Source organism: Pseudoliparis swirei, chromosome 8 (genome assembly GCF_029220125.1).
Source record: "Pseudoliparis swirei isolate HS2019 ecotype Mariana Trench chromosome 8, NWPU_hadal_v1, whole genome shotgun sequence".
NCBI lineage: Eukaryota > Metazoa > Chordata > Actinopteri > Perciformes > Liparidae > Pseudoliparis > Pseudoliparis swirei.
The window spans coordinates 18,015,959-18,040,846 of record NC_079395.1 but is presented as its reverse complement, the minus strand read 5'-3'; the positions used below and the strand labels follow the sequence as shown (position 1 = coordinate 18,040,846).

At 43.2% G+C, this 24,888-nt stretch overlaps 1 protein-coding gene and 1 long non-coding RNA gene across 6 annotated transcripts; both read right to left on the bottom strand.

Moving 5' to 3' along the window:
- Nucleotides 1-1,092: 1,092 nt before the first annotated feature.
- On the bottom strand, nt 1,093-15,393 carry xirp1 (xin actin binding repeat containing 1). Of its 5 annotated transcripts, XM_056421199.1 has the most exons (8): nt 15,281-15,393; nt 13,960-14,014; nt 13,583-13,855; nt 13,092-13,170; nt 8,962-9,113; nt 8,713-8,754; nt 1,615-6,060; nt 1,093-1,181 (listed from the first exon to the last, which is right to left on the bottom strand). In XM_056421199.1, exons 1-8 carry the CDS (start codon nt 15,376-15,378, stop codon nt 1,179-1,181), a joined length of 5,148 nt encoding a protein of 1,715 aa, XP_056277174.1. In that variant the 5' UTR covers nt 15,379-15,393; the 3' UTR covers nt 1,093-1,178. The 5 variants fall into 5 exon arrangements, with proteins under 5 accessions (XP_056277174.1, XP_056277170.1, XP_056277173.1 ...); XM_056421195.1 differs by lacking the exons at nt 13,960-14,014; nt 15,281-15,393 and having other exon boundaries at nt 9,034-9,113; nt 13,583-13,834; XM_056421198.1 differs by lacking the exons at nt 13,092-13,170; nt 13,583-13,855; nt 13,960-14,014; nt 15,281-15,393 and adding an exon at nt 11,974-12,062.
- Nucleotides 15,394-18,262: 2,869 nt separating this feature from the next.
- Nucleotides 18,263-21,769, bottom strand: LOC130198113 (uncharacterized). Its single transcript, XR_008832570.1, has 3 exons — nt 21,410-21,769; nt 18,888-19,012; nt 18,263-18,685 (listed from the first exon to the last, which is right to left on the bottom strand). It is a non-coding gene; the product is annotated as an uncharacterized LOC130198113 (long non-coding RNA).
- Between the last annotated feature and the right edge of the window lie 3,119 nt (nt 21,770-24,888).

Sequence of the window (24,888 nt, the reverse complement as noted above, 5' to 3'; positions counted from 1 at the left end):
GCTTTCTAGATCATCGTCCTGTGTCTCCACTTCCATTTTCTTTTCCTCCGTTTTACTTTGCTTTGCATTTCCACTTGGTGCAACCATCCAATCGGGGACAGTGTCATATAATGTCTTAAAGGAGCCAACATCAACGCTGCTGTCATCTCCCTCTATGTCTTGCACTTGAAACAGGATGCCTTGCAGTTCCTCTCGTTTCCTCAGATTTTCAAAGATTTCCATAGCTGCTGTCACATTCCCCTTCATGATCTCCTCTTTGTGGACAGAAAGTCTTTGGTGTCTTTCATCATCTGTCTCCTTTAATTTCTTCTCTCTTAAAACCACTTTATCCTCGAGTTTGGGTTGCTTTTCCTTGGCCTCATTTTGCTGTTCATGGCATCTCTTGGTCTTTGATGTCTGCAGTACATCATCGGTGTTGAGTTCTTTTTTGGGAGGGGATTTGTTTTGTTGAGCAGTGTTTGTGTTGGTTTGTTTATGGTCATTTACTTTCTTGGACAACGAAGGGGTTCTTTTGTCTCGCGTCTCACTTTCCTTTCTTTCAAAGTTCTGCAGAGCAGCCTGCAAGCTCATGTTCATTTCACATTTACCATCTTCTGCATAATTCTTCATGCACATTTGTATCTCATCAGCTGCATTGATTTTCTGAATTACATTTCTCTCCATTTCCACTTGCTCCACAGTGTTGTTGGACATCATTACTTGGCAGTCGGATTTGCTCCCTCTATGTGTTTTCTTTTTCTTCTTAGTTTCCTGAGACTTTGAGTCCGTTGGTAGTCGTTCGTTTGTTTGATTTAAGACTTGCGATACTTCAATACAGTTTTGGTGAGATGTTTTATATCGGGTCTCTTCACTGATTTTGATGGTTCTTTGTAGGTTATCCGGAGAAGGCGTAGGAAACGGGTTGCTTTGTTCTGGAGGAATCACTGCACTTTTCATGTTGTCTTTCACATGGCAAGTGACTTCGGGAGCAGTGCAGATATGTGGTTCTTCTACAACTACTGATTTAGTCCATCGTGGCTTTGGAGGTAAAGCTGGCTTCTGCTCCTGCGGTTTCTCACTTTTCTTTTGAGGGATTGGAGGTGGGGTGACACTCACAGAGTTGGATGCTTTAGAAATTCCATTTGCTACAGGGTTGGGCGTTGAATTCTGTGTTGTAATGGATGGTTGTCCTTCACAGGTTACTGAAATTGAAGGAGACAACACTGTGTCAGACGGAGGCAGAGATACCACAACACACTGCTTCTGATTAGTCTTGCTCCTCCCTGAACAAGCCTTCCCTGAATTCCTGTATATCATTGCAGCTTTATAGTCTCCTTTGGATACATTTACACTAGACTTCTCAAGAGATTGCAAAGCCAATTGGACATTACCTCGAACAATATCTTCTTTATCTAGGAGCTTCTGCTCTGTTGCTGCACTCTGCAGAGACCTAATAGATGCCTTCACATCTCCTCTGATAACTTCTTCTGTCTCATCTTCTGTTGTCTGACCATTACACTCATAACTTTCAAAAGGTGGCAGGGATTCTGGCGCACAATTACTGACTATAACGGCACTATGTTGACAAGCTTCAGAGGAAACATGGCTTCCCTGATCTTTCTCTGCATCACTGACCTTTGGATAAGTCTTGATTTGCTGGCAGCTGGAGGAAGACGAACATGTAGATTGCATCACTTCGGAGGAGCTTTCCTCTTGTGCTGTTGTGACATTCAGGTTGTATATTTTTCCAGGAACAACAACTTCGCGTTCCAGATGCATACTTTGCTGCTTTGCCATTTCAAGGGACTTTTTTGCTGCTTTCACATCTCCGGAAACAATTTGCTCTTTTTGTGCTTGGCTTCCTTCTATTTCAGGGTCTGACAAGTTCATGTCATAGATAGTTCCAGGCTTAATGACCTCCCGCTCCACACACATGCTCTGCTGCTTTGCGCGTTCTAATGACTGCATTGTTGCCTTGATGTCGCCGGCCACAATTTCCTCTTTTTCCAACAAAACAGTTTGCTGCACTGCAAGTTGTTGCTTTGCTGATAGGATATCCCCGGGGATTATTTCTTGCTTTGGAGCACAGTTCTCAACACAGAGAGAGCACTCGGAGGAAAACACTTTTTTGGTGTTCTTTACATCTCCTGGCAAGACATCAGAAATGGTTCGCTCTACCTGCTCTTTTTGCAAACAGAGGCTTCTCTTTGCTTCCTTCACATCCCCATGAACTATTTCAATGCAGTCCTCAGTCAGAAGGCTGTGATCAACTTCATCTGCTGTAGCATCCGTGTGTAGACTTTTCAGATAGTGCAAGTCTCCTTTCTCAATGCAACTTTTGTACAGATTCACGTTTCCCTTTTCGTTTTCATCCACTCTACATGACGCCGCAGTCCGCTGACTATTGGCAGTCGCTAACAGATTTCCAATCGTAGACTTTACGTCTCCCCTCTCTATAACGTGACCCTCGGTTTTTGTTTCGGAATTGTAGATGAGTGAATATACTGACATCTCTGCTTGCCCCCCCGCAGTCTCTTGCATTATGATTCCTTTTTTGAAATCCTTATCTTGGACAAGCAATTCGTCGATCCTCTGGACAATGTTTTGTATTCTTTGGTCGCTCTCGAGGTTGATGATTGTGGATGACTCGTAGACTGGAAGCTCTACTACGGTGGTATTAACTTTGCCCTTCTCCACTTCTCTAAGAAGACTAACTTGGGGCTTTAGGGTTGGTTTGAGCAAGAGTTGTAACATGATGTTCCTGATGTTACCGCCGACAACTTCTTCGTTCTGGATTTGCACACCTTCATTACTTTCCAGCAGATATTTTGCCATCATAACATTTCTACTCTCATTTGCTTCTATAATGATGCCGCTTGAGTGAACAAAAGTCATTTGGTACAGATAGGACAGGGTGTCAGCCACACTGTCAGCAGTGATTTTGTCTAGTGGAGTGGTCTCAAAGAGCCAGGTAGTGCACTTCACGTAAGCTTTTGGTATTTCCTCCTCAGAACCTTGCACTAAGGTATCTTCAGGCTCCTTGATTTTGTCAAGTGGCTGTGATTCAAACAGCCAGGTGCAGCGTTTCACATCTCCTTTCTGACTGTCTTCTCTGTGGACCGTTTTCACCAGACCTTGCTCCTGAGGTTCCCCTTTCAGACTGTCAATGGTTTGATTCTCAAAGAGCCAGGTGGAGGTCCTGACATCGCCCTGCTGGACATCAGTGACACTAACCATTCGCATGAATTTCTGCCTTGACTGCTCAGATTCAAATATCTGTTTATTGAGTTGCACATTCCTGCTCCCCAAGTCTTCAATGACCCTGACAGAGGGCGCATCGCGGCTAGTCAGGGAGTCCAAAGGTTGCGTCTCAAACTTCCATCTGGCGGATTTCACGTCTCCTTTCTGGACATCTTCCTGGGTTATAGCTCGGATGACGTAAACTTCCTTGTCTTCCTTGATGGCGTCAAGGGGTTTTGTCTCAAACATCCATCTTGCTCCTCTTACATCACCACTCATTACCTCTTCTTTTTTCACAGTTGTAACTTCATGAAACTGTCCCTCTTTATCTCTGATGGCATAGAGTGGCAGGGATTCAAACAGTGTTGTGCTTGACTTTACGTCAACACTGCTCACAGGCTGTTCCACGGAGTCTGACTTCTGTTCAAAGGGCTGGTCCTGGATTTTGTCCAGTGAGGAGGTTTCAAATACAAACCTTTTGTTCTGTACATCGCCACCTTCTTTTGCAGTGATCCTCTGAATGTTTGAACCCTCAATGTCCTTATTCATCGGGTTCATGAGAGAGTTTTCAAACATCCAGGTACATTTATGTACGGAACCTTTTACAAGGCGTTCGTCTTGGTTCTGTTGATCAGATGTCACCATTTCTGACCCTATCTCATCAAGGGAGTGGGATTCAAAAAGTTCCTTGACTCGTGAGACATCTCCAGACTGAAAGTTGACCTGGCTGACACATCTGACATTGCGTTCAGAGTTTGATTCCTTTCCAATTCTATTCAAGGTTTCAGTTTCAAAAACATGTTTGACTGTTTGAACACCAACCTCCGATTCGACATAATCCTGAATGGTGTTGCATAGCTTCAGATTGTACTCTTCGCCATCTTTGATAATGTCTAGAGGCTGTGATTCAAAAAGCCAAGTAATGGACTTGACGTTGGTATTGTCAATGGCTTCTTTTTTTTCTGATTTGTCACACATCATGTTAATTGGTTGTGTCTCAAATAACCATTTACAGTTCTTGACAACACCTTTACGATGCTCCTCTTCTACAGAAGCATCCTGTTCTGTCTGATTGAACTTGGAGTGGATTCCATCTATTGTCTGGGTTTCAAAAAGCCACTTTGCCATCTTGACATCGCCCACTGTATCCTCCTGTCTGGTGATGCCTTTGATCACCTCAATGTTGTCTTTTCTTCCTGCAAGCTCGTCTAAAGGCTTTGTCTCAAACATCCATTTATAGTTTTGGACCTTCCCTTTAATTAATTCTTCTCGGCTGACTGTTGTTACCGAATGCAGGTTTCCAGAGCCGTCCTTTATTGCGTATAAAGGAGTTGTCTCCAATATTTCTTTGGTACCTTTTACATTTCCTAGAGCTTTTTCCCCCCCAATAAACTCTTCATCGGACTGAGCGATTTTGCTCAGTGGAATTGTTTCAAAAATCTGTTTGAATCCTTTAACATCGCCCTTTTGAATCTCTTGTTCTTCGGATGAGGTGTTCTTTTTGATGCCGCAGCTCTCGAATAGTAGTTTTTTGCCTTTTACTTCTCCTTGTTCGTCAGCTGAAAGGGTAATTTTCTTCAAATGCCCAACTTTAAAGCTGTCATTGAGGGTCTCCATGGGTTGAGTTTCGAACAGCCACAAAGACGTTTTGACATCTCCTGCAATAATTTCCTCCTTTTCCAAAGACTGCTCTTCGGAGTCTCCTTTTAGTGCTGCCAAGGGCTGCATCTCAAAGAGCTTCCTCTTGTTCACAACATCGGCCTCTCCAGCGCAATCAGCCACCGTTGCTTCAAACTTGTCCACTCCGACGACTTCTTGTATTGTTTCAAATGACTGAGTTTCAAACATCCACTTCTTTTGGTCAACTCCTCCTCTGTGCCCCTCTTCCAGAGATATACCCCGAATTATTTTTACCCCATCAGTTACCCTATTAATGAGATCCAAAGGCTGGGTTTCAAAAAGCCAACGGGCAGTGCTGATGTTGCTGCTGTTGATCTCCTCCCTGCAAATGGATTTAATCTCATGGATATTGCCACTGTTGTCTCTGATGGCACAGCAAGGGTCTGCCTGGAAGAGTTTTAAATTCTTCTGGACATCTCCTTTCTGCTCCTGAAGCTCAGATCTCAGTTTGAGGAAGCTGTGGTCTTCTATGGAGTTGTAGCATCCAAAGTCACTCAATGGTTTGGACTCAAAAAGCAGGCGAGCCCCTGTCACATCTCCTGGCTGGATAGGTTCTTTCAGCACTGCCTCAACCAGTTCACCCTCATCTCTTTCGGATTTATTTAGAGCATCTAAGGGCTGGCTCTCAAACAGCCATGTTGATGTTCTCACATCCCCTCTGACAGAAGTCTGTCTTTCAGTAGACATGTGTTGGGTGCTGTCAACGTGCTCAAACATAGAGGAGGTACCTCTGACGTTTCCACCTTGTAGCTCCTCGTCATCCAGCAGCTTCTTGGTTGCGTGAGGATCCCCAATATTGTCCAGAGTCCAGTTCTCAAAGATCCACCTCATGGACTGCACTTCACCTTGATAAGCTGCGTCCGCTGCTTGAGTATTTTCTGGCTGCATTGCCATCATTATCTCATCGTCCACTACGTCATCGAGACTTGCCCTTACGTCTGGGTGGATGTGTTTAAAGAGCCTCTTTAGCTCACTCTTATTCCGTTGCTGATAAAACGTGGAAAAGGTTTCTTTAGGTGGAGGCAGAGGGAGGCCACCTATTGCTGAGGGCCCTTCATAGCCGAGGGGTTTAGGTGGTACGGGAGGAGGTGGGGGGAGAGGCAGGTCATCTTCATCATGAGCTGATTGTGAAACTGTGATTTTCCTGCCTGCTTCAGCCATCTTTAAATGAAAGACAGATGGGAGTAAATTGTCAGATTTCAATAATCAAAAACAGCATTAGTTAAGGTGCAAATATTAAAATGGCATGCGTGTTTGCAAATTAAGCCATACTTTACCTTTGTTTATGCTCGCTTGATGTTATTCACAGCAAACCATCCTCTGTCACACCGGAGTTAATGAAACACTTTATAGCCGTTAATAAGCAGACATCAAACAGACACCGAGGCTGTAGTCTAAATTCACCAAGTTTCATTCATTTCTAAATGTCTTCATTTAGAAATACAAATCTGCATCGGGTTATCTTTTGGGGGTGTTTTTTCTTTTTGCTGCGAGGATCCAAGGACAGACGATATCGTATGCTATACAGATTGTAAAGCCCTATGCGGCACATTTGTGATTTGTGATATTGGACTAGTCACTATACAAATAAATGAAATTAAATCTGCATTAGATTGGCTACATTGGGGCAGTGAAAACAATCTGCATACACAAAAATTATATATTTTCAGTTTTTTAATGGGAATCTTCGAGGCCAACAGTTGTACATCCAGTTGAGATGAAGCAAAAGCATCACTTATCTGAAGTACACTAATCTCAAAAATATATCATTCTTGTTTTATCTCTATTTTTTGGTCTCCATTAATGCATTTTTAGCCAGTCTATGCTCCACTATGTTCTCCAGCTGGTAGGGTACAGTGTTTTTTGGATGAGAACTGATGAGTGCAGCGTGACAGAAACAAAATAGTAAAGTTGCCAAACCAAAACAATGAGTTGAAAGATGCTGAAACGCTCCATTCATCTGACGGGAACCGTATCGCTGATCTGTGGATTTGTCACCATGAATAGCACCTTTCACACATATGTAGTCATTTGATCTAAATTGATGCGGCATCGTATTGCAATAGTGTCTCGATACATGGGTGCCAAGTATCAATCTTTTATTATACAAGCTATACATATTGCATAATACAAATTTAATATTTGGGTAAAATTGCTTTTTTCAGTCCATTTGATGGTGGTGGTGTTTCTTTGGTGAAGTCATTGGGATTGGACCATGTACATTGTAGACTGTAATACAACACGGTTTGTCCTATGATGCAACACACTGTGTTGGTCAGTCCGTCTGCTTTAATGAAAAACCTTTATTGATTCAGTACAAATGATTGAAGTGAGATGAACTGAGTGAAAACCTTATTTTACAATATAAAATGGATGTTGACAAATATATTTTGTGATTTAATGATCAAATCATTTAATAGTGTTTGTATTGTGTGAATTGTTTAAGAGTTGTAGTTCTGTAATTGTTCTACTGTACTGATCAAAGAGGTCTTTGACTCAAATGGATGCGACCAACAGTTAAAACAATTCAAACTGTGTGTCACAGTCTAAATATGCAAGCATCTGGCAGATAGTTAACTTTCTTTGTCAGTCTTCATAATTCAGATTTAATGTGTTACATGTTGGTGGAGCCCATTGAAATGTCAAAACTTTATAGTTTTAAGGAAATCTACAATACTAATGGTGATCGGCTCTGGGCAATATACATTACTGTGAAATACATTACGAGTCATTGTCTGTTATTTGTAATGCCAAGGCCATGGGGAAAGAACAAGGCCATGGGGAAAAAACATGGGACAGGGATCTCCTGTGTACAGATTGTAAAGCCCTTTGAGGCAAATATATAATTTGTGATATTGGGCCATACAAAATAAACTGAATTGAAATGGAATTGAATTAAATATAGAGACGTTAAGTTGTGGTTCAGGTCTTTTATCTCACTGTAAATACATTACTTAGTGGTTTTATCTAGACCGTGGTCCTGCCTGAAACCTACTGCTATTATTATTAATGTTAGTTGCATGCCCTGTTTAAGTGTTTTTTGGGGGAGTTTTTCCGAACCGATGTGAAGTCCCGAGACAGATGATGTCGTATGTGTACAGGACTGTCTCAGAAAATTAGAATATTGTGATGAAGTTCTTTATTTTCTGTAATGCAATTAAAAAAACAAAAATGTCATGCATTCTGGATTCATTACAAATCAACTGAAATATTGCAAGCCTTTTATTCTGATTTATTGCTGATTATGGCTTACAGCTTAAGAAAACTCAAATATCCTATCTCTAAATATTAGAATATCATGAAAAAGTATACTAGTAGGGTATTAAACAAATCACTTGAATTGTCTAATTAACTCGAAACACCTGCAAGGGTTTCCTGAGCCTTGACAAACACTCAGCTGTGATAAATCTTTTTTTACTTGGTCTGAGGAAATATTAAAATTTTATGAGATAGGATTTTAGAGTTTTCTTAAGCTGTAAGCCATAATCAGCAATATTAAAAGAATAAAAGGCTTGCAATATTTCAGTTGATTTGTAATGAATCCAGAATGCTTGACATTTTTGTTTTTTTAATTGCATTACAGAAAATAAAGAACTTTATCACAATATTCTAATTTTCTGAGACAGTCCTGTACATATTGTAATTTAATTTATTTCAATTCATTTGTACTGTTATGTTGCTTCTTGATTTCTTTAATACATGTCAAAGGTTAAATGTGTCTTTGGTCAAACAAGCGAGTCAGTTACAAAGCACACACACAAACAACAGAGCCCACACACTGCAGTAACGGATGCTAAATGAACTATACATTACCTTACTGTTTTTAGATCTCGTTCCTGAAGTACTGATGAATTCCTGTAGAACAGAAAAATAAAAACAATTGTAAGTTACATCACTTTCTGTAAAAGTGTATATTACCGCTGTGCTGCATAAGTATGCAATCGTTTTTTTTAGGTGCATTTGTTGAGTCTCTCGCATTGCGAAAGAGCTTTGTGGTCATTCCCTATAGAAGCCCTTGACCTCAGCGTGTGGAGAGGAATGACAGGCATGTCAGGAACTCACTGGCTGCGTTAAGCCTCCTGTGGCGCCGATCGCTGCTGCTCTTGACAGATAGACGGCCGATCTGTCTCTCACCGAGGGGGAAGTAGATATCCTCTTGCTGCTTTGTCTCGTTGGGGTGCTCCCCTTCGTCAGCGATGAACTATATTTATCATCTGCAATAGGAAAGACAAAATAAATCCAATGCATATACCTCAGATATCTATATATTTTGTATAATGTCCTCAGTAGTATAAGAAAATAACGATTCAACGGTGTGTCTCCTTTGCTAGTTTAGATTTGTTAACACACACTTTAAAAATAGGACTCCTGTTCAGTGTCCAGGAATAAGTGTTGCATGGGACCAACAAGTTAATGATAACGCTGTGTGTGTATTCTTAGTAGGAACCTTTCTTATCACTGTTGCAGTTCCCTCTTAACTTGTGGAAACTATTCCATTTGCAACACGGCCTACGGTACGTAGCCTAAGTCTAGTTCAACTGTCCTACTTACTGAAGTCTCGTTCAACTATCCTGATTACTGAAGTCTGGTTGAACTATCCTGATTACTGAAGTCTAGTTCAACTATTCTGCTTCCTGAAGTCTAGTTCAACTATCCTGATTACTGAAGTCTAGTTCAACTATCCTGCTTACTGAAGTCTGGTTGAACTATCCTGATTACTGAAGTCTAGTTCAACTATCCTGCTTACTGAAGTCTAGTTCAACTATCCTGATTACTGAAGTCCGGTTGAACTATCCTGATTACTGAAGTCTAGTTCAACTATCCTGATTACTGAAGTCTGGTTGAACTATCCTGATTACTGAAGTCTGGTTGAACTATCCTGATTACTGAAGTCCAGTTGAACTATCCTGATTACTGAAGTCTAGTTCAACTATCCCGATTACTGAAGTCTAGCTCAACTATCCTGATTTCTGAAGTCTCATTCAACTATCCAGATTACTGAAGTCTGGTTGAACTATCCTGATTACTGAAGTCCAGTTGAACTATCCTGATTACTGAAGTCTAGTTCAACTATCCCGATTACTGAAGTCTAGCTCAACTATCCTGATTTCTGAAGTATCATTCAACTATCCAGATTACTGAAGTCTAGCTCAACTATCCTGATTTCTGAAGTCTCATTCAACTATCCAGATTACTGAAGTCTGGTTGAACTATCCTGATTACTGAAGTCTAGTTGAACAATCCTGATTACTGAAGTCTAGTTCAACTATCCCGATGACTGAAGTCTCGTTCAACTATCCCGATTACTGAAGTCTAGTTCAACTATCCTGATTACTGAGTAGCTCGGAAGACTTCATGATTCAAACCAACCAACATATGATTTATTGTGCAGGCAAACATTGCAACAAACAAGTGTGTTTACAGTGGGTTCTACACTAGCTGCCGGGACAAGCAGGCCCCCACAGTCTGCTGCTGGGGGACCATCACCGACCTGCATGCCGTAGACTGACCATGACGCCAAGATAAAAGAAAAAGGGAAAGAAGCAGCAACTGCTAGCTCAGCTGGAGTGACACAGATTGTTTGCACATTGTTTGCGGGATCAAACCATCAACACCTGAGCAGAAGGAATGCGCCTGCCTGACCCCGAGAGATGATCTCAGCTCGGTGAGTAATAACACACCTGGTTGAGTAATAACACAGTTCTTTGATTGATTGAAAAGAAGCCAAAGACCTCAGTACGCCTCACCCGAGAACAGCTGAGCGGTTTGAGTAAAGCACACGGTGGGTGTGTCGAATTCAACAACAACAACAACAACCGAACAACGAACATTGTGACCCGAGGCAGACAGAGTGCTGCTCAGGCCATCCGGCTGGACAGATTTAAACACACCTCCCCTTTCACACACTAAGCCCTCGCAGGACAAAAGGACGGACCAGCAAGCTGGCGCCTCTCACGAGTCCGGACTTAAACTATTTTCATAGATGGGTGAGCAGAATGAATGAGGCACCCGAGTGCCATGCGTGTCCCGTTGGAGTCCCCGCCCACTCGACCTAGGGGGTCAACTTATCATCACTTATCGGCAAACACACAAACCATATACTGATGTCTAAAAAGCCACTCAGTTATCAAATGAAAAGTGACTCCCAAGTTTTAAGCTCTGCCGCCTCCCTCAGTGATTCCCACCCTTCGGAAGTGCTTTCTGCTGACGTCTCTTTGATCTGAGGTGTGTTCTCCAGGAATGAAGAGGAGCTATTAGCGGCACAGTAATGTGGGTGGGGTGAGGAGGTTTGGGGGGGGGGGGGGGGGCATTTTGGGCCACCGGCAGCTGTACAAATGATGCTGAAATGCAGTTGCTATTTGTTCTTCACTACGACCACCTTCACCGACGCCAGCTGTCGCGATTGCCGCCACATTCACAGACTGTAATGAAACCCAGCATGCCGAAAGGCTGGAGGGCCCCGAAGAGCACGTCACACCACTGTGGAGCACACCGGTCAATGACAGTCAGGTCTGATTGTCCTCATCGCTTTAGTGGCAGATATCTGGTTCATCAGGACTCTTGTGACCGTAGAGAGACGGAGAGCCTCTGATTGAGCCGTTGTCTGACCTCCCATTCCAGACATGTCCATGAATAAAGGGATGACAATTTATCGCCACCTAAGACGTAATGCAGATGCCAGCAATATAGTCACACTGCAATCTGTGGGTTTGTTTGATATCACTCATGAATAAATAGCCATATTAATCAAATGTAACGCATTTAGATCATCATGGTTTCTTCTCTTTATTCAAAGTCTGACATTAAATAGTATTTGCTAAACTTTTAACCTTTAATTTAATCGTGAACAAGTATTTGGTTTGTCATCGACACACTTGCTCAGTATGAAACTTAATATTTTGAATATTGATATGCTAAAAATAAAAGCAAAGAGCATCCACTGAACTCCATGTTCACTCACCCTACAGATCGATCACGTCGGACAGATGACCGAAACAGAATAAAGTAGCGTCTCAGTCATCATACAGTATATTTGACATTGGCTTCGCATTCCCCAAAACTCATGATACTCACTAAAACACCATCCGGCGTCGTTCTCTGTCACTTCCCTGAGTATCTCCGCTGTGCTGGATAGCTTCAGGCCCCTGTGATGTGCACTACAGCCTGTCTCCTCTCTCTGTCCCCGTGACTGAACTCTTCCTCGTCCTGTGGTCCCGGCGACAGCTGATTTTTATCAGATCCCGCTGCCCCCAGTGGGAAGACTCCGGCTATTTTGGGAGGGTGGGCTGGCGGCTGCTGCTCGGCTGAGTCAATCACCTCAGTTAGTCACTGAGAGACTGAGGCACCCCCCCCCCCATCCCCCCCCACCTCCCATTCCCAGAGCTACATTGTCACCCACTATAAGGGGCACTGTGGGTGGGACCTGCAGTATGTGTGTCAGTGGGTGTTTGGTGGGTAACATCATTTAAAAAAAGAAACATGCTGAAGGTATTTTTGTTAAGTCGCACACGGATAATGCTTTCATATTTCATATTGTCGCGTAATGTTCTGTTTAGATAACGCTGGGATAACATAGGATGATTATCTCGTAGTTGGACAATTCAAAGCTGAAGTTTTTTCAGCGTCAGTCATTCTCTATCCACACCGGAAACGTCTTGGGGTCAAGCATGATACACGCATGGGATCAGTTCCAGGACAAAGAGATCCATGGCTCTGAGGGCCACGGTCAGCAGCCTCACTCCTATCTTAAGCATGTCCGCCAAACGCATAGTTATGCATCCACGCCGCGAGACCCTCGTCTTTATTTAGCTGTTTTTCCTGCAACTCACAGGGCCAAAGACCCCCAGAGGTCAGTGTTTACTCAGGTCAGGATGAGCATGGGTACACTTTAAATACCCAAGGCATTCTTACTCGGGTAACTTAATATAGATTAATCTGAGATACTTGATGTATGGGGACGCTCGAGCACTGTTTCTGGCACAGATGGATAAATGCCTAGCAAGAACACGGACTTCCTCAAAGGTCAGAGATGGTGGTCTTAAATATTTCAATAGACCTATTACCATGTACCAAAATAAGACAGTGATCTTATGCCTGGGGGGGGGGGGGGGGGGGCGGGGCTCAGGCACCAACCCCATCTGCCCTATCAGATGTCAGTGCCTATAAACATGAAAACAAGCGTCACAGCTCACCTTGTGAGGATCTGGATGCTCTGGCTGAAGACTCTGGCAGTCCATTCATGTCCTTCCTGCCTTCCCCCTGGGCGTCTCTCTGTGGGTAAACAACACATCGTGTGGTGGAGACGGTCACGACACACTGCTTTAAGCATTTCTAGTGTCACGGCATAGCCTACTATGTCTCTGTTTTGGTATATAGCACTGTTTGGGAATGCAGCCTGCTGTCATTACTTTCAAGTGTTAGATGATAACATCAATGCCACAGTCATGTCTGCCACTTAAATATGTCCAAGGTTATTCAAAATCTGCCGGACACGACTTATTAATCTAAGCACGCAACGCTAAAACAAAAAGTTTAGTGTATATATTTCATTATACAGGTTCAATTAATTAGATAGATTATATTATTTAGTGAGCTTTACAGGTGCTATAGGTGTGCTTTGTTACATGTAGACAGAGCCATGCTCGCTGTTGCTCCTGCCTTATGCTGAGCTAAACTCCCACACCTGAGTGCTCGTTTCCTTGTGGCCTCTCCCGTCCAGCAGGGGGCAGTCTCTCACTGCGTTGCTGCCAGTAGCAGAGGCCGAGTCGAGGCCTCGCTGCCGCGGGGCCTTGGACTCAAACAGGGCGCACAGAGCTTTGGTGCCCGACTCCTTCTGAGGGAGGACCTCCATGGAGCGACTCCTGCTCAAATTAGAGCTACTTCCAGCTCCCCGGAGGGCCACGTTGTCACCGCCCTCCAGCTGCCTCCATCCACCGTCCCCACAGCTCACTGACACCTGAACACAGCAAAGTTAATGTTACTGTTGTTGTTGTTGTTGTTGTATTGGCTGTCACATTTTATTGCTGATGATGAAAGTAAGATAATAACAAGGTGTAATACCTGAAGTTTATGCTCCTGCTTGTTAATAGCCCTCAGGTCAGCACAGCTTTGGTAACTGTTTGGTGAAAATGAAGAGACAAATTTAAAAAACAATTATTTTTGTTTGTATCCAAGAATCAGCTGGCCATTTTTGAATGGCAAAAGTGAATGAAACTGTCTACGTGCCCTCGAGCAATTCCACTGCGACGCCGATGACGCACAACTCTACGTCGCCCCCAAATCCGTCACCAACTGCCTCACAGGCAGAAAGAACTTCCTCAAACTCAACAGGGACACATCTGAAATCCTCATTCATCGGCCACAAGTCACTCCACAACTCCCACCCCAACTTCTCCCTCTGGTCCTACGTCCACACACATCTGTAACCTCGGTGTCATCTTTGACCGAACCCTCTCCTCAAGCGCATCACAAAAGAACCGCCTTCTCTCCTCTTAAAAACGCTGCCCGTCTACGCCCCTCACTCTCCTCCTCGGCCTGCAGAAACCCTCAGCCACGCCTTCATCCCCTCTCACCGGACTCATGCATTGGTGTCCTGTACTGCACATCCACCAAAACCATCAAGAAACTACATCTAGAACTCAGCTGCACCAACTATGACATCACTCCACTGGCTCCCCTACAGCAAAGAATCCAGCTCTAGATCCTCCTCCTCACCTACAGAGGCCTTCTGACCTCCTGCACCGACACGCTTCGCCAACGCCAACCTCCCCAACCCCCCTATACTCTGGCCAAGCAGATGGGGGGGAGAGGACCTTCTCCACTGCTGCCCCCTCCCTATTGAACTCCCTCCCCCATCACCTCAGAGGTTCTCCATCTCCACTTTCAAAACAGCACTTAAAACTCATTTATTTAAATCTGCTTTGAACCTGTGATTCTCAGTATGTTCTTGTTTTGTTTATTACTGTTATGTTGCTTTCATTACCTTCGCATTCGAGAATGCGGAAGGTTATGTTTTGATCGCTGTGTATTTATTTATTTATTTGTATGTGTGTTATTCGCATAACTCAAAAAGTATTAAACCGAATTGCATGACATTTGGTGGGATGATTGGTTATTTTTCGGGGACCATTTGATTAGATTTTGGGATCGATCGGGTCAAAGGTCAAGGTCAAGGTCATGAAAAGGTACCAAAAAAGTGGCTGTGGCGAAGGTGTGAGCTCTACCGAGTGCCCGTTCTAGTTCTTTCTGTTTTTACCATACAAAGTGCCTTGAGTGCCTTTGAAGGCGCTATACAAATAAAATGTATTATTGTTATTATTCGCTCCCAATATATGTGATTGACTGCTGTATGTGCAGATACAGTATATTGTGCAGAACTTACTGTTGTACCAGCTGAGACACAGACTTCCTGTCCCAGCGGGTGGGAGCTGGCATGAGACCCCTCAGGGATTGGGTCCTCCTCAGGCCAAATGTCTCCATCGCAGTCCCTCTTAAAGCAGCTAAAATAATCAAATGTTATAGTAATATGTTGTGGCAGCAACCTTGAATCGCCTCACCGTTAACTCCCAGGAAGTAAGAAATATAACTTGTAAATGATAAATCACATGATTGGGGTAGCTTATTGTCACAGAGTAAAAGAACAAGTAAAGCACAACTGAGGTTTAACTTCATTTGAGTTCCTCTGTTACAGATTCCCCGACAGTCACATGACTCTGTTAATGTTTATGAAGTCAGGCAGCAAATGCAAATGTGCTCCTCTTTGTCTCTTTGTACAATCATCAGGATTATAATGTAGCTCAAATGCCATACTCTCAAAATAAGAAAGAAAAGTTACACAATCTACATTTTGAATTTAGAAATCTATTTGTTCAAATACTCTATAAACTCATGTATTGTAAAAAGAAGCCAAAAAACAAGCTACAAGGCAGAATATAGCGACAATATTGCGATTATAAATTAGACGGTTTTGTTTGCAAAATAAAAAGAATATCCAACGCCGTACCTGAGGAGAGGACGATGAAGTCACCTGTGCATCTCTGTCACTTGTGGTTGAGGAGCACCGCTCACGAGACACGGCAACTTCTAGTGGCCAAAGTCCGTTCAGCACCTTGTGATTCAAAACTTCCGGCTACACACAAAACATCACCTGATGCATTTCCAAAGAACCCACAGTTTGGTTTTATTATGATGCAAAGCAAGATCGTAAGCTACAACGCATTCAATGGATATGACACACATTCATTGAATGTAACTCTGTAACGCTGCTCATCTGGTCACATGACATCTATTCTTCTGTCCATCCTGGAGAGGGATCCTCCTCTGTTGCTCTCCTTTTTTCCCTGTGAAAGGGTTTTTTCTATTACTTGGGAGTTTTTATTGATCCGATGTGAGGTCAAAGGTCAGGGATGTCGTATGTGTACAGAATGAAAAGCCCTCTGAGGAGAATTTGTACCGTGTAATATCGGGCTACACAGAATAAACTGAATTGAATTGAATAATAATGTTAAATCATCTTTCGGTGTGTTTTTTTGACACTGTTATGACAGCGTGATGCATTAAAACCCTGCAGTGTGAAACCAGAGCGGACCTGTTCCCCCGAACACAGCTGCTCTGCTCGGATGCCAGTGTTGAAATGCCTGGCATGGCCGCTCTGTCACTGCATCATCACCGCCACTTGAAGTGCAGCCGGAGTGCCACTCACTGACCTCGTTTCCTCTGCTCTGGCCTTATAGACTGCATATCAAGACTCAGTCTGAGGAGCGTGTGTTACAAGGCTGTCGCTCTGCCACTGCAGGAGGAGCTGACGCTGCACCATGATTACAACTCGGCCAAACGGCTGGCACGTGAATTGTTACACACACCAATAAGCCCGAGAGAAAATCATATAAGCTTGACCTTTTCTTGGACTTGGGTACATGAGGTAAACATTAACTCATTAAGGTTCACTGGTGTACACCATGTTACAATATACACGGCACTGACTAAACTATGACAACAATGAGGATTAAATAATAGTTTGATTGATTTACTTTGTTCATGTGTTTTCCCAAAATGCTGACGCCCCACCACCTCTTATTACTGTTTGGTTGTTGTTCTTAAGGTTTTGTTTGTGTCACTTTTAGAGCACTAGAAGACTCACCTAAAGTTGCTGCTTCTGTTGATATGTGACGCCATGTTTTCACGTTAAGAAGATATCCATGTCAGAAGAGAGTGAGTATTAGACTTAGCCTTGCCGGGTGGACAGAAACACGACTCCAAGTGAGCTTGTGTTGCTGTTATGTGTAAATAAAGGTTGCTTCTGCTGCCCCCTAGCGGCAAAGTCAGTTAATGCAAAGTGTTAGCTTATTATTTTTGGAGGGCGTTTCAAGATAAAAACTGTAAATATATACAGGACTGTCTCAGAAAATTAGAATATTGTGATGAAGTTCTTTATTTTCTGTGCAAAAAAAAAAAAAAAAAAATCATTCATTCTTGATTTATCAAAATCAACTGAAATATTGCAAGCCTTTTATTCTTTTATTATTGCTGATTATGGCTTACAGCTTAAGAAAACTCTAAAATCCTATCTCATAAAATTTTAATATTTCCTCAGACCAAGTAAAAAAAAGATTTATAACAGCTGAGTGTTTGTCAAGGCTCAGGAAACCCTTGCAGGTGTTTGTTAATTAGACAATTCAAGTGATTTGTTTAATACCCTACTAGTATACTTTTTCATGATATTCTAATATTTAGAGATAGGATATTTGAGTTTTCTTAATCAGCAATATTAAAAGAATAAAAGGGGCAATATATTTTGATTGATTTGTAAGAAATCCAGATGCATGATTTTTTTTTTTTAATTGCATTGCAGAAAATAAAGAACTTCATCACAATATTCTAATTTTCTGAGACAGTCCTGTATATATATATATTTTTGTGCTTCTTATTTTGCATTTGTACGACGCCTGGAGACATCTGAGACTGTTCTTTTCTGTGGTGGCATTTCATATTAAAGTTTAAGTTTTTTCTCATAGAGTATCAAATATAATATGTCTTTCATCTGACCACAGATCATCTCACGAGAATTTACCATGTCGACCCCCAGTGGAGAAAAACGGTTCACTCATTCTCGGGTGAAGAAAAACACACCACCGACGTCACTCCGGCCGTAGTATCATTTATCAGCCGCCAGATGGCGCCAGAGCGACACGCCTTATGCCTCCATCTATGACAAGTGTGGTTAAAGGGCATCAGACCTGGTGGAATACCACAGAGTGAGCTGAGTGTTCACATGGCGGCTCTTTACCACGATAAAGGGTTGTTGGGCCGCATTTGTTCACAGACATCTAATTCACATTTAAAGAATCACAATAATGCAACTTAATGCGTTCAGGTTTCAAGTTATTTAATGTCATATGCAACATTTAGAGAGACCCAGTCGATAATGCTGGTTGAATATGTAAAAAAGAAAATCATGCAAGTGAATGAATTAGAACTGAGACATTGAATAGTGAAAGTAAAAATATAGGAATGAAACATAACGTGTAAAAACAATTTATACGCACAATGAACATACATAAAGTAAAGAGAGGTTGCACAACAGAAAGTAAAAGTGTATAAAGGTGAAGTGTTAGTGAAACGACAACATAATAACGTTGTTTGTGCAAATATATTATATTATGTTTATATATGTATATATATGTTTGCACAAACACGTGAATACATGTCAATTAACAGTGGAGTCGTCAGACATGAGGAGAAGCCCACCCAGTTGTGTTGTCAGCATGTGATGCATGTGTTTTGCCAGCTGTAATGGAAGAAAAGAAAGACAATCAGTGGGTGATTGAGCATGTAGGGAGGGGGGGGGGACAGACGGAGGAGGGGGAGTCAGACCGCCTCAACTGCTCAGCTCAGTTCTGGCCCAAACAGCTGAGAACAGGTCTCCCGCCTCCTCCTCCTCCTCCTCCTGCTCCTCCTGCTGCTGCTGTGCACTCCTGCAAAGGCCTCACATGGAGCCCCATGTGACAGCCAACACCAACAGCAGAGTCCACTCTGCAGGATCTGGGAGAGGACAGGAGCTCCCACTGCCGGGCCGACAGCCAGGCGCAATAAAGGACTCCGTGAGACGGGACCACTGCACACACACACACACACACACACACACACACACACACACACACACACACACACACACACACACACTCCGTTGGTCTGTACATTAATGGAGATAAACACTATTGCATGCCTCTAGAGAAGACGCCTTTTGGGTCCCCGTTGCGTCACACAGGCCGGTCTGTAAGTGTGGTAAGAAAGGTCACCACAGCTCTCTGGCTGATGTTGACAAGAGGCTCATTGTTGAGGGGGGGGAACCCAATCACACAGCTGCTTGGCTGTCACGGCTCGTGTGCTGCTCACGTGCAGCGAGATAAGAATCGCCGCTGTTGAAAGTTGTAGTTGTGTAACCTACTTTGCACTCGGGGCTGCGACGTGACTCGCTTTGTGCAGCCGAGCTGCAGAAGTGCATGGATAAAGTCACGTGGGGATGTAACACGTGACACCCCGTCGATACACACGAGTTGATTCATATCAGTCAGTGAAAGACTTGCTGTGGAGTTGTTCTTTGCAGTTCATCTCGACCCTGTGACGAATCCAGATCAACATCCCCCTTTATGAGCTACAAGGCTCTGGCCCAGGGCCGGAGTGGGGCCACTTTTCAGCCCGGGAATTTCAGGCTCAAGACCAGCCCACTTTTTTCATGGTAGTGGAAATTGGATAAATGAAGCAACAGTTCAGCTCTTACTATCCTGTTGTTCTTTTATTAATACCATGGTCCAACAAATAATGTAAAGGTTAAATACAACAATAATAATCCACTTAAGATGAGAAGTTAACAAAAAATATGCATAACATAAAAAAAGGCAGAAGGGCGTAGCAGGGGTGTCAGACTCAGATTAGGCAGTAGGCCAGATTTGTTGGAGTGAGACCTCATGGGGGCCGTCATTGTCATGGTCATTATCATTTTTCTGCATGTGTATTATATAGTGGTGACTATTGGTGGTTACTCCTTTACTACACCCACTTCTGAGCAAACGATGCATATTGGTTCATCAAGTACTGTCATATACTGCACTTTCTTAGAATATATAACTTTAATTCATATTGTTTCCTCTGTTATCCTCTCTACCTGTCCCTGTAGTCATGGCCTCCTCATTGCAAATGTCGGGCTCATCATTTTCAGCAGGAGACTGTCTTATCTGCTGCTCCGAAGCTACAAAGAAAAATTAAGTCATATTACTGCATACTTCAATATCAATAGTATATATCAATATTTCCATAATATTTGCAAAGTCTATGGATCGCCATATTTTGGGTGATATAAAAAGGCTAATATTTTAATACAATTTAATATTTTGCTTGGGAATAGGTTGACAACGCTGCAATGATATTAATCAAGGCTACAACGTTAGCCGAATAGTTATGTTGCTAATCATTAGGCCTTTGTCTCTCTTTACCAGTTGCCACTTGTTTTTGTCCTCTTGAAAATAAATCTGTAAGCCAGGTTGAAAAAAAGAAAGGCATTGGAGGAGGCTCCAATGCCTTTCTTTTTTTCAACCTGGCTTTTTCAGCCCCTCCTGCCCTCTTCCTCCCGTCCATCCTCCCTGACGCGTATCGTTGCGGTCGGGCCGGCCCAGCTATCCGTAGCTGAGAAAACTTTTTGGAAAAGACGGCGAAGGGCCGAATCAACTCGATTAGGAAGTGCTCCTCTCCCAAATTGAGTTGGTTGGTTCCATAATGGACTGAACCAACTCTATTATTTGGGAGGGGTGAACTTCCTCGCATGGTACAACCCATGCAGAGGCTGCGGTGTCAGAATGCGGAAGGTGTTTTGCCCACTTTAAGAGAAGATGGACTAACGTGACAAATGTCAACAAATACAATTCTCGACCGGCCCAGAAGTGAAGCGGCCCACCGGGAACTCTCCCGATTCTCCCGATTACCCACCCCGGGCCTGACCAATGGGGTCTCAATGTACTTCTTTTTTTTAACGAATCTGATGTTTCACTGAAGAAACAATTTATCATCCACAATATTAAATACCTCGCTGGCACTTTATAGGTAGGAGCCTCTTTGAAAACACAGCTCTGTGTGAAGTTTGGTCTTTAAAAAGAATGAACTTTTAACTTTTAACTTTTAATTGCGATTAATCGCGATTAATGAATTTCAAAATGTGCGATTAATTAGTTAAATTTTTTTAATCGATTGACAGCCCTAATATATATATATATATGTGTATATGTGTATATATATGTGTATATGTGTATATATATATATATATGTGTATATATATATATTTGAAGAAAAAGGGCTGAGGGCCGTAAAAAGAGAAGGTCTACAGGCTAGTCTCCAGTCAGTCATTCAATTTAAAAATAACTTTGTTGTTTGGGTAATACCTATTCTTATGCTTAACTAAGATATATATATATATATATATATATATATATATATATATATATGAATAATCAGCACTCACCGGTGGTCGGCTCACGGAGTGGCCGTCTCTGGAGACAAAGGGACGGGAGAAGGTCCGCGCTCCAGCCCGAGAGACTCACTTGATACCTCGGCTGAAGAGAGGAGGTCTCCGGCTCCTGCATGGCTCGTCTTTATGAACACACGTGAACACGCCTCTATTCGTTCTTAGGTTATAGGACGAGGCGCGTGCACGTGTCCGCGCGGCGCGTCAGACCCTCCGGTCGGAGTGGTGCTCGTTCACGCTGATGTGGAGCCTCCACAGACCGATGGTTTCAATACACACACATAGCAGGAAGTGGAGGCTGGCTGGACCGCAGCCGTACATGCACGCGCAAATTACGCAGGATGCGACACACACACACACACAATACACCCCCACACACACCACCCCTTCACCTATGACTCACAGTCCCCCCCCCCCCCTCTACATTCCACATTAAACACACACACACACACACACACACACACACACACACACACACACACACACACACACACACACACACACACACACACACTTAGCCTGCAGGCATCTCAGTGACCCGCTCTCCTCCTAAACAGCCATATAGCATTCATAAAGTCACACATAAGCTCTTATAAAGGCTAAAACGTCACAACACACACATTTATACACGCACACACACATATATATACACACACACACACACACACACATATATACACACATGCACATTTGTAACACTTTTATTGATTATTTTTATGAATTTTCAAAGTGTTTTTCATATACTGAGACATTGTTTGCGCGTGCGTGTTGGTGCGTGTGCGTGTGCACATACGTGTCTATATGTTATACTGACATCTGTGCAATGAGATAAATGACAATATGTGAGTACTTTGGGATTTGATGATTGGCTATAACTTCACACTGCTTGTTAAAGAATATCTTTTAGATTATTGTTTGGTGATTTACTAAATTATTAAAGGTTATCTCTGAGTAGATAGTTGGATAATAATCTGTATTATTAAAGAATGTCTTTGGATATTTAAGAGGAGGAAACTCTGCTCATGTGTGCGTTGTATAAAGATGATTTTCATTAACCCACGTGAGCGTCATATACTGCATATTATTCTTATACAGACGGTGTGACTTGCTGCTGTAACATGCTGCCTTTACATGTCCTGCAGAAGGGAATCTTCTACTTCTAGTTATTATAATGATCTATGTCCAATTAAGGTATTAGATATGATCATGGCTGCTCTCTGGGACATCACCAGTCCTCCCCAAGGCGATGTCTGTGTTCAAGGGGCCCAACCAACAGCCGGCGGAGGGGCCAACAGTGGGTGGATGAGCTGAATTTATTCTTCAACAGATTTGACCCCCCCCCCCCCCCCATGGTCTGGTGGTGGTGCAGACCGGAGTGGACCACCACCTCAGTGCATGGATCCTGGACCACCTCACCAACCGTCCACAGTATATGAGGATACGGGGTGTGAGTCAGACCGGGTCTCCTGCAGCACGGGGGCTCCACAGGGAACCGTTCTGGCTCCGTTCCTCTTCACCATCTCCGCCTCGGACTTCAAGCACAACTCTGACAACGTCTACCTGCAAAAGTTCTCTGACGACTTTGCAGCCGCCGGCCTCGTCTCTGCCGACGATGTTATGTATATATAGTTATATTACACATGTAATTGCAAACAATTCGGTCAAAAATAAAAAAGACACCATGAGTTCAACGTTAAAGTTTGATTAAAACAATAAGTTATGAATCGTAACCCTCAGTCAAACTGATGTAACGTTGTCTGTGAATAAATAATAAACTATTTGTGCTCGTTAGATCCTCCAAACCGAATTATATCTCATGTTTAACCGCTACGGAGACGTCAGAGCCAGCGGAGCATTTTAAAAAGTCCTGCCGAGATCAGGCTGCTGTCGGCGGGCACACAGCGCGCTGACCGCCCGGCGCTCCGGAGCTCGCTGAGCAGCAGAGCCTCAAATCTACGGCGCAGATCTTTATTAGACTGAATCAAAACAAACCGACCACAGATTTGATTTCTAAACTACTAACTTCTCGCCTGAAAACATCCTAACATTACATTCCGTGACTCAACAACAGTAGTATTTAGAAAGTCAACTGTCAGTTGTTTATTTTCTCCTCCGCCATTGTTTTCGGTTGCTGGTGAAATGCATTCTGGGATAACATGTCACATCCGGGTATTTTGAACGTGTCAATATTGTGCGACGCTTCAATATTGTGCGACGGTCAGTGACTTTCTAAGCTTCTGGGCGTCACTGATCAGAGCGCTTTTGACGTCACTGATCAAAGGTGTTTGGTCAGTGACGTCACAGCTCGCGCTCAAAAGTCTATGAATAGGGACAGTTGGTAACTGCTGGTGTTTCACACTTTCCAGGATTCATCGGACCATTACCTTGAATAAGCCATTTAAGTCATTTACACGAAAGCTCACACAATCACAGAGATGTCTTCCCCTGTGATCAAGAAGAGAGAAATCATCCGACTTACCACCAACGTATACGTACCTTCTGGAGATATTTTCTCCTCAGCAACAAAGAAGAGAAAAATCTCTGAAGTTACCACTGTGGTAAATATGATTTCCGGAGAACATCAGCAAGACAGCAACATAGTCCCAGAGATGTCCTCCCCTGTGACCAAGAAGAGAAAATCCTTCATGGTTACCACGTTTGTAAAGATGGCTTCCGGAGAGACTTTGCAAGATAGCAAAATAATCCCAGAGATGTCCTCCGCTGGAATGAATCATAATGAGACGACTCCCGAGGTTACTACTGTGGTGAGAATGACTTCGGAGGAAGTTTTCCCGCACAGCATAATAAACCCCGAGAAGTCCTCCCGTGTGATAAAGAAAAGATACTTCTTCAACGTCAAAACTGTGGTAAAAATGACTTCCGCAGACATCCCGGTGATGTCCACCCGGGTGACGAAGAAGAGAAAAACCTTCGACATTTCTTCTGAGGTAAACATGATCTCTGAAGAAATCCCAGAGCAGAAGGTTGAAAGTTCTCTTGTTGACGTTCCAAGAGTCAGAAAAATATTTCCAAGGATCAGCTTCCCGGCTTCTTCCCCGCCGAGGCAGATAAAACCTCAGGAAAAAAAGATGGACATGAAGGCAAAAACAAATAAGACCTGGATCAAGAGATGCAGGTACTTTCCATGAGCGCCTTTTTCACCCCTCATGAGACCCAGGAACCTCAAGGCCCAGGTGGCATTGATGTTCCTGAGCCTTTAGGGGGTGGGGGGGTGGGGGTTACTACCTGCAAACTCATGGGGAGTGAAAAGGGTGACATGGGGGGGGGTCACCTTTTCACCCCTCATGAGACCCAGGAACCTAAAGGCACAGGAACTTAAAGGTCCAGGTGGCCTTGACGTTCCTGAGCCTTTAGAGGGGGGGGAGTTGCTACTTACCTGCAAACTCATGGGGAGTGAAAAGGGTGACATGGGGGGGGGGGGGGTCACCTTTTTCACCCCTCATGAGACCCAGGAA

What these genes read in the sequence shown, in the direction of transcription:
- xirp1 (XM_056421199.1), bottom strand. Translation starts at nt 15,378, where the DNA reads ATGGAGACATTTGGCCTGAGGAGGACCCAATCCCTGAGGGGTCTCATG. An exon ending in GTGTCTCAGCTGGTACAACA is followed by an intron (nt 14,015 to 15,280) that starts GTAAGTTCTGCA and finishes TTCACCAAACAG; the next exon opens with TTACCAAAGCTGTGCTGACC. An exon ending in CGAGATCTAAAAACAGTAAG is followed by an intron (nt 6,061 to 8,712) that starts GTAATGTATAGT and finishes TTTCATTTAAAG; the next exon opens with ATGGCTGAAGCAGGCAGGAA.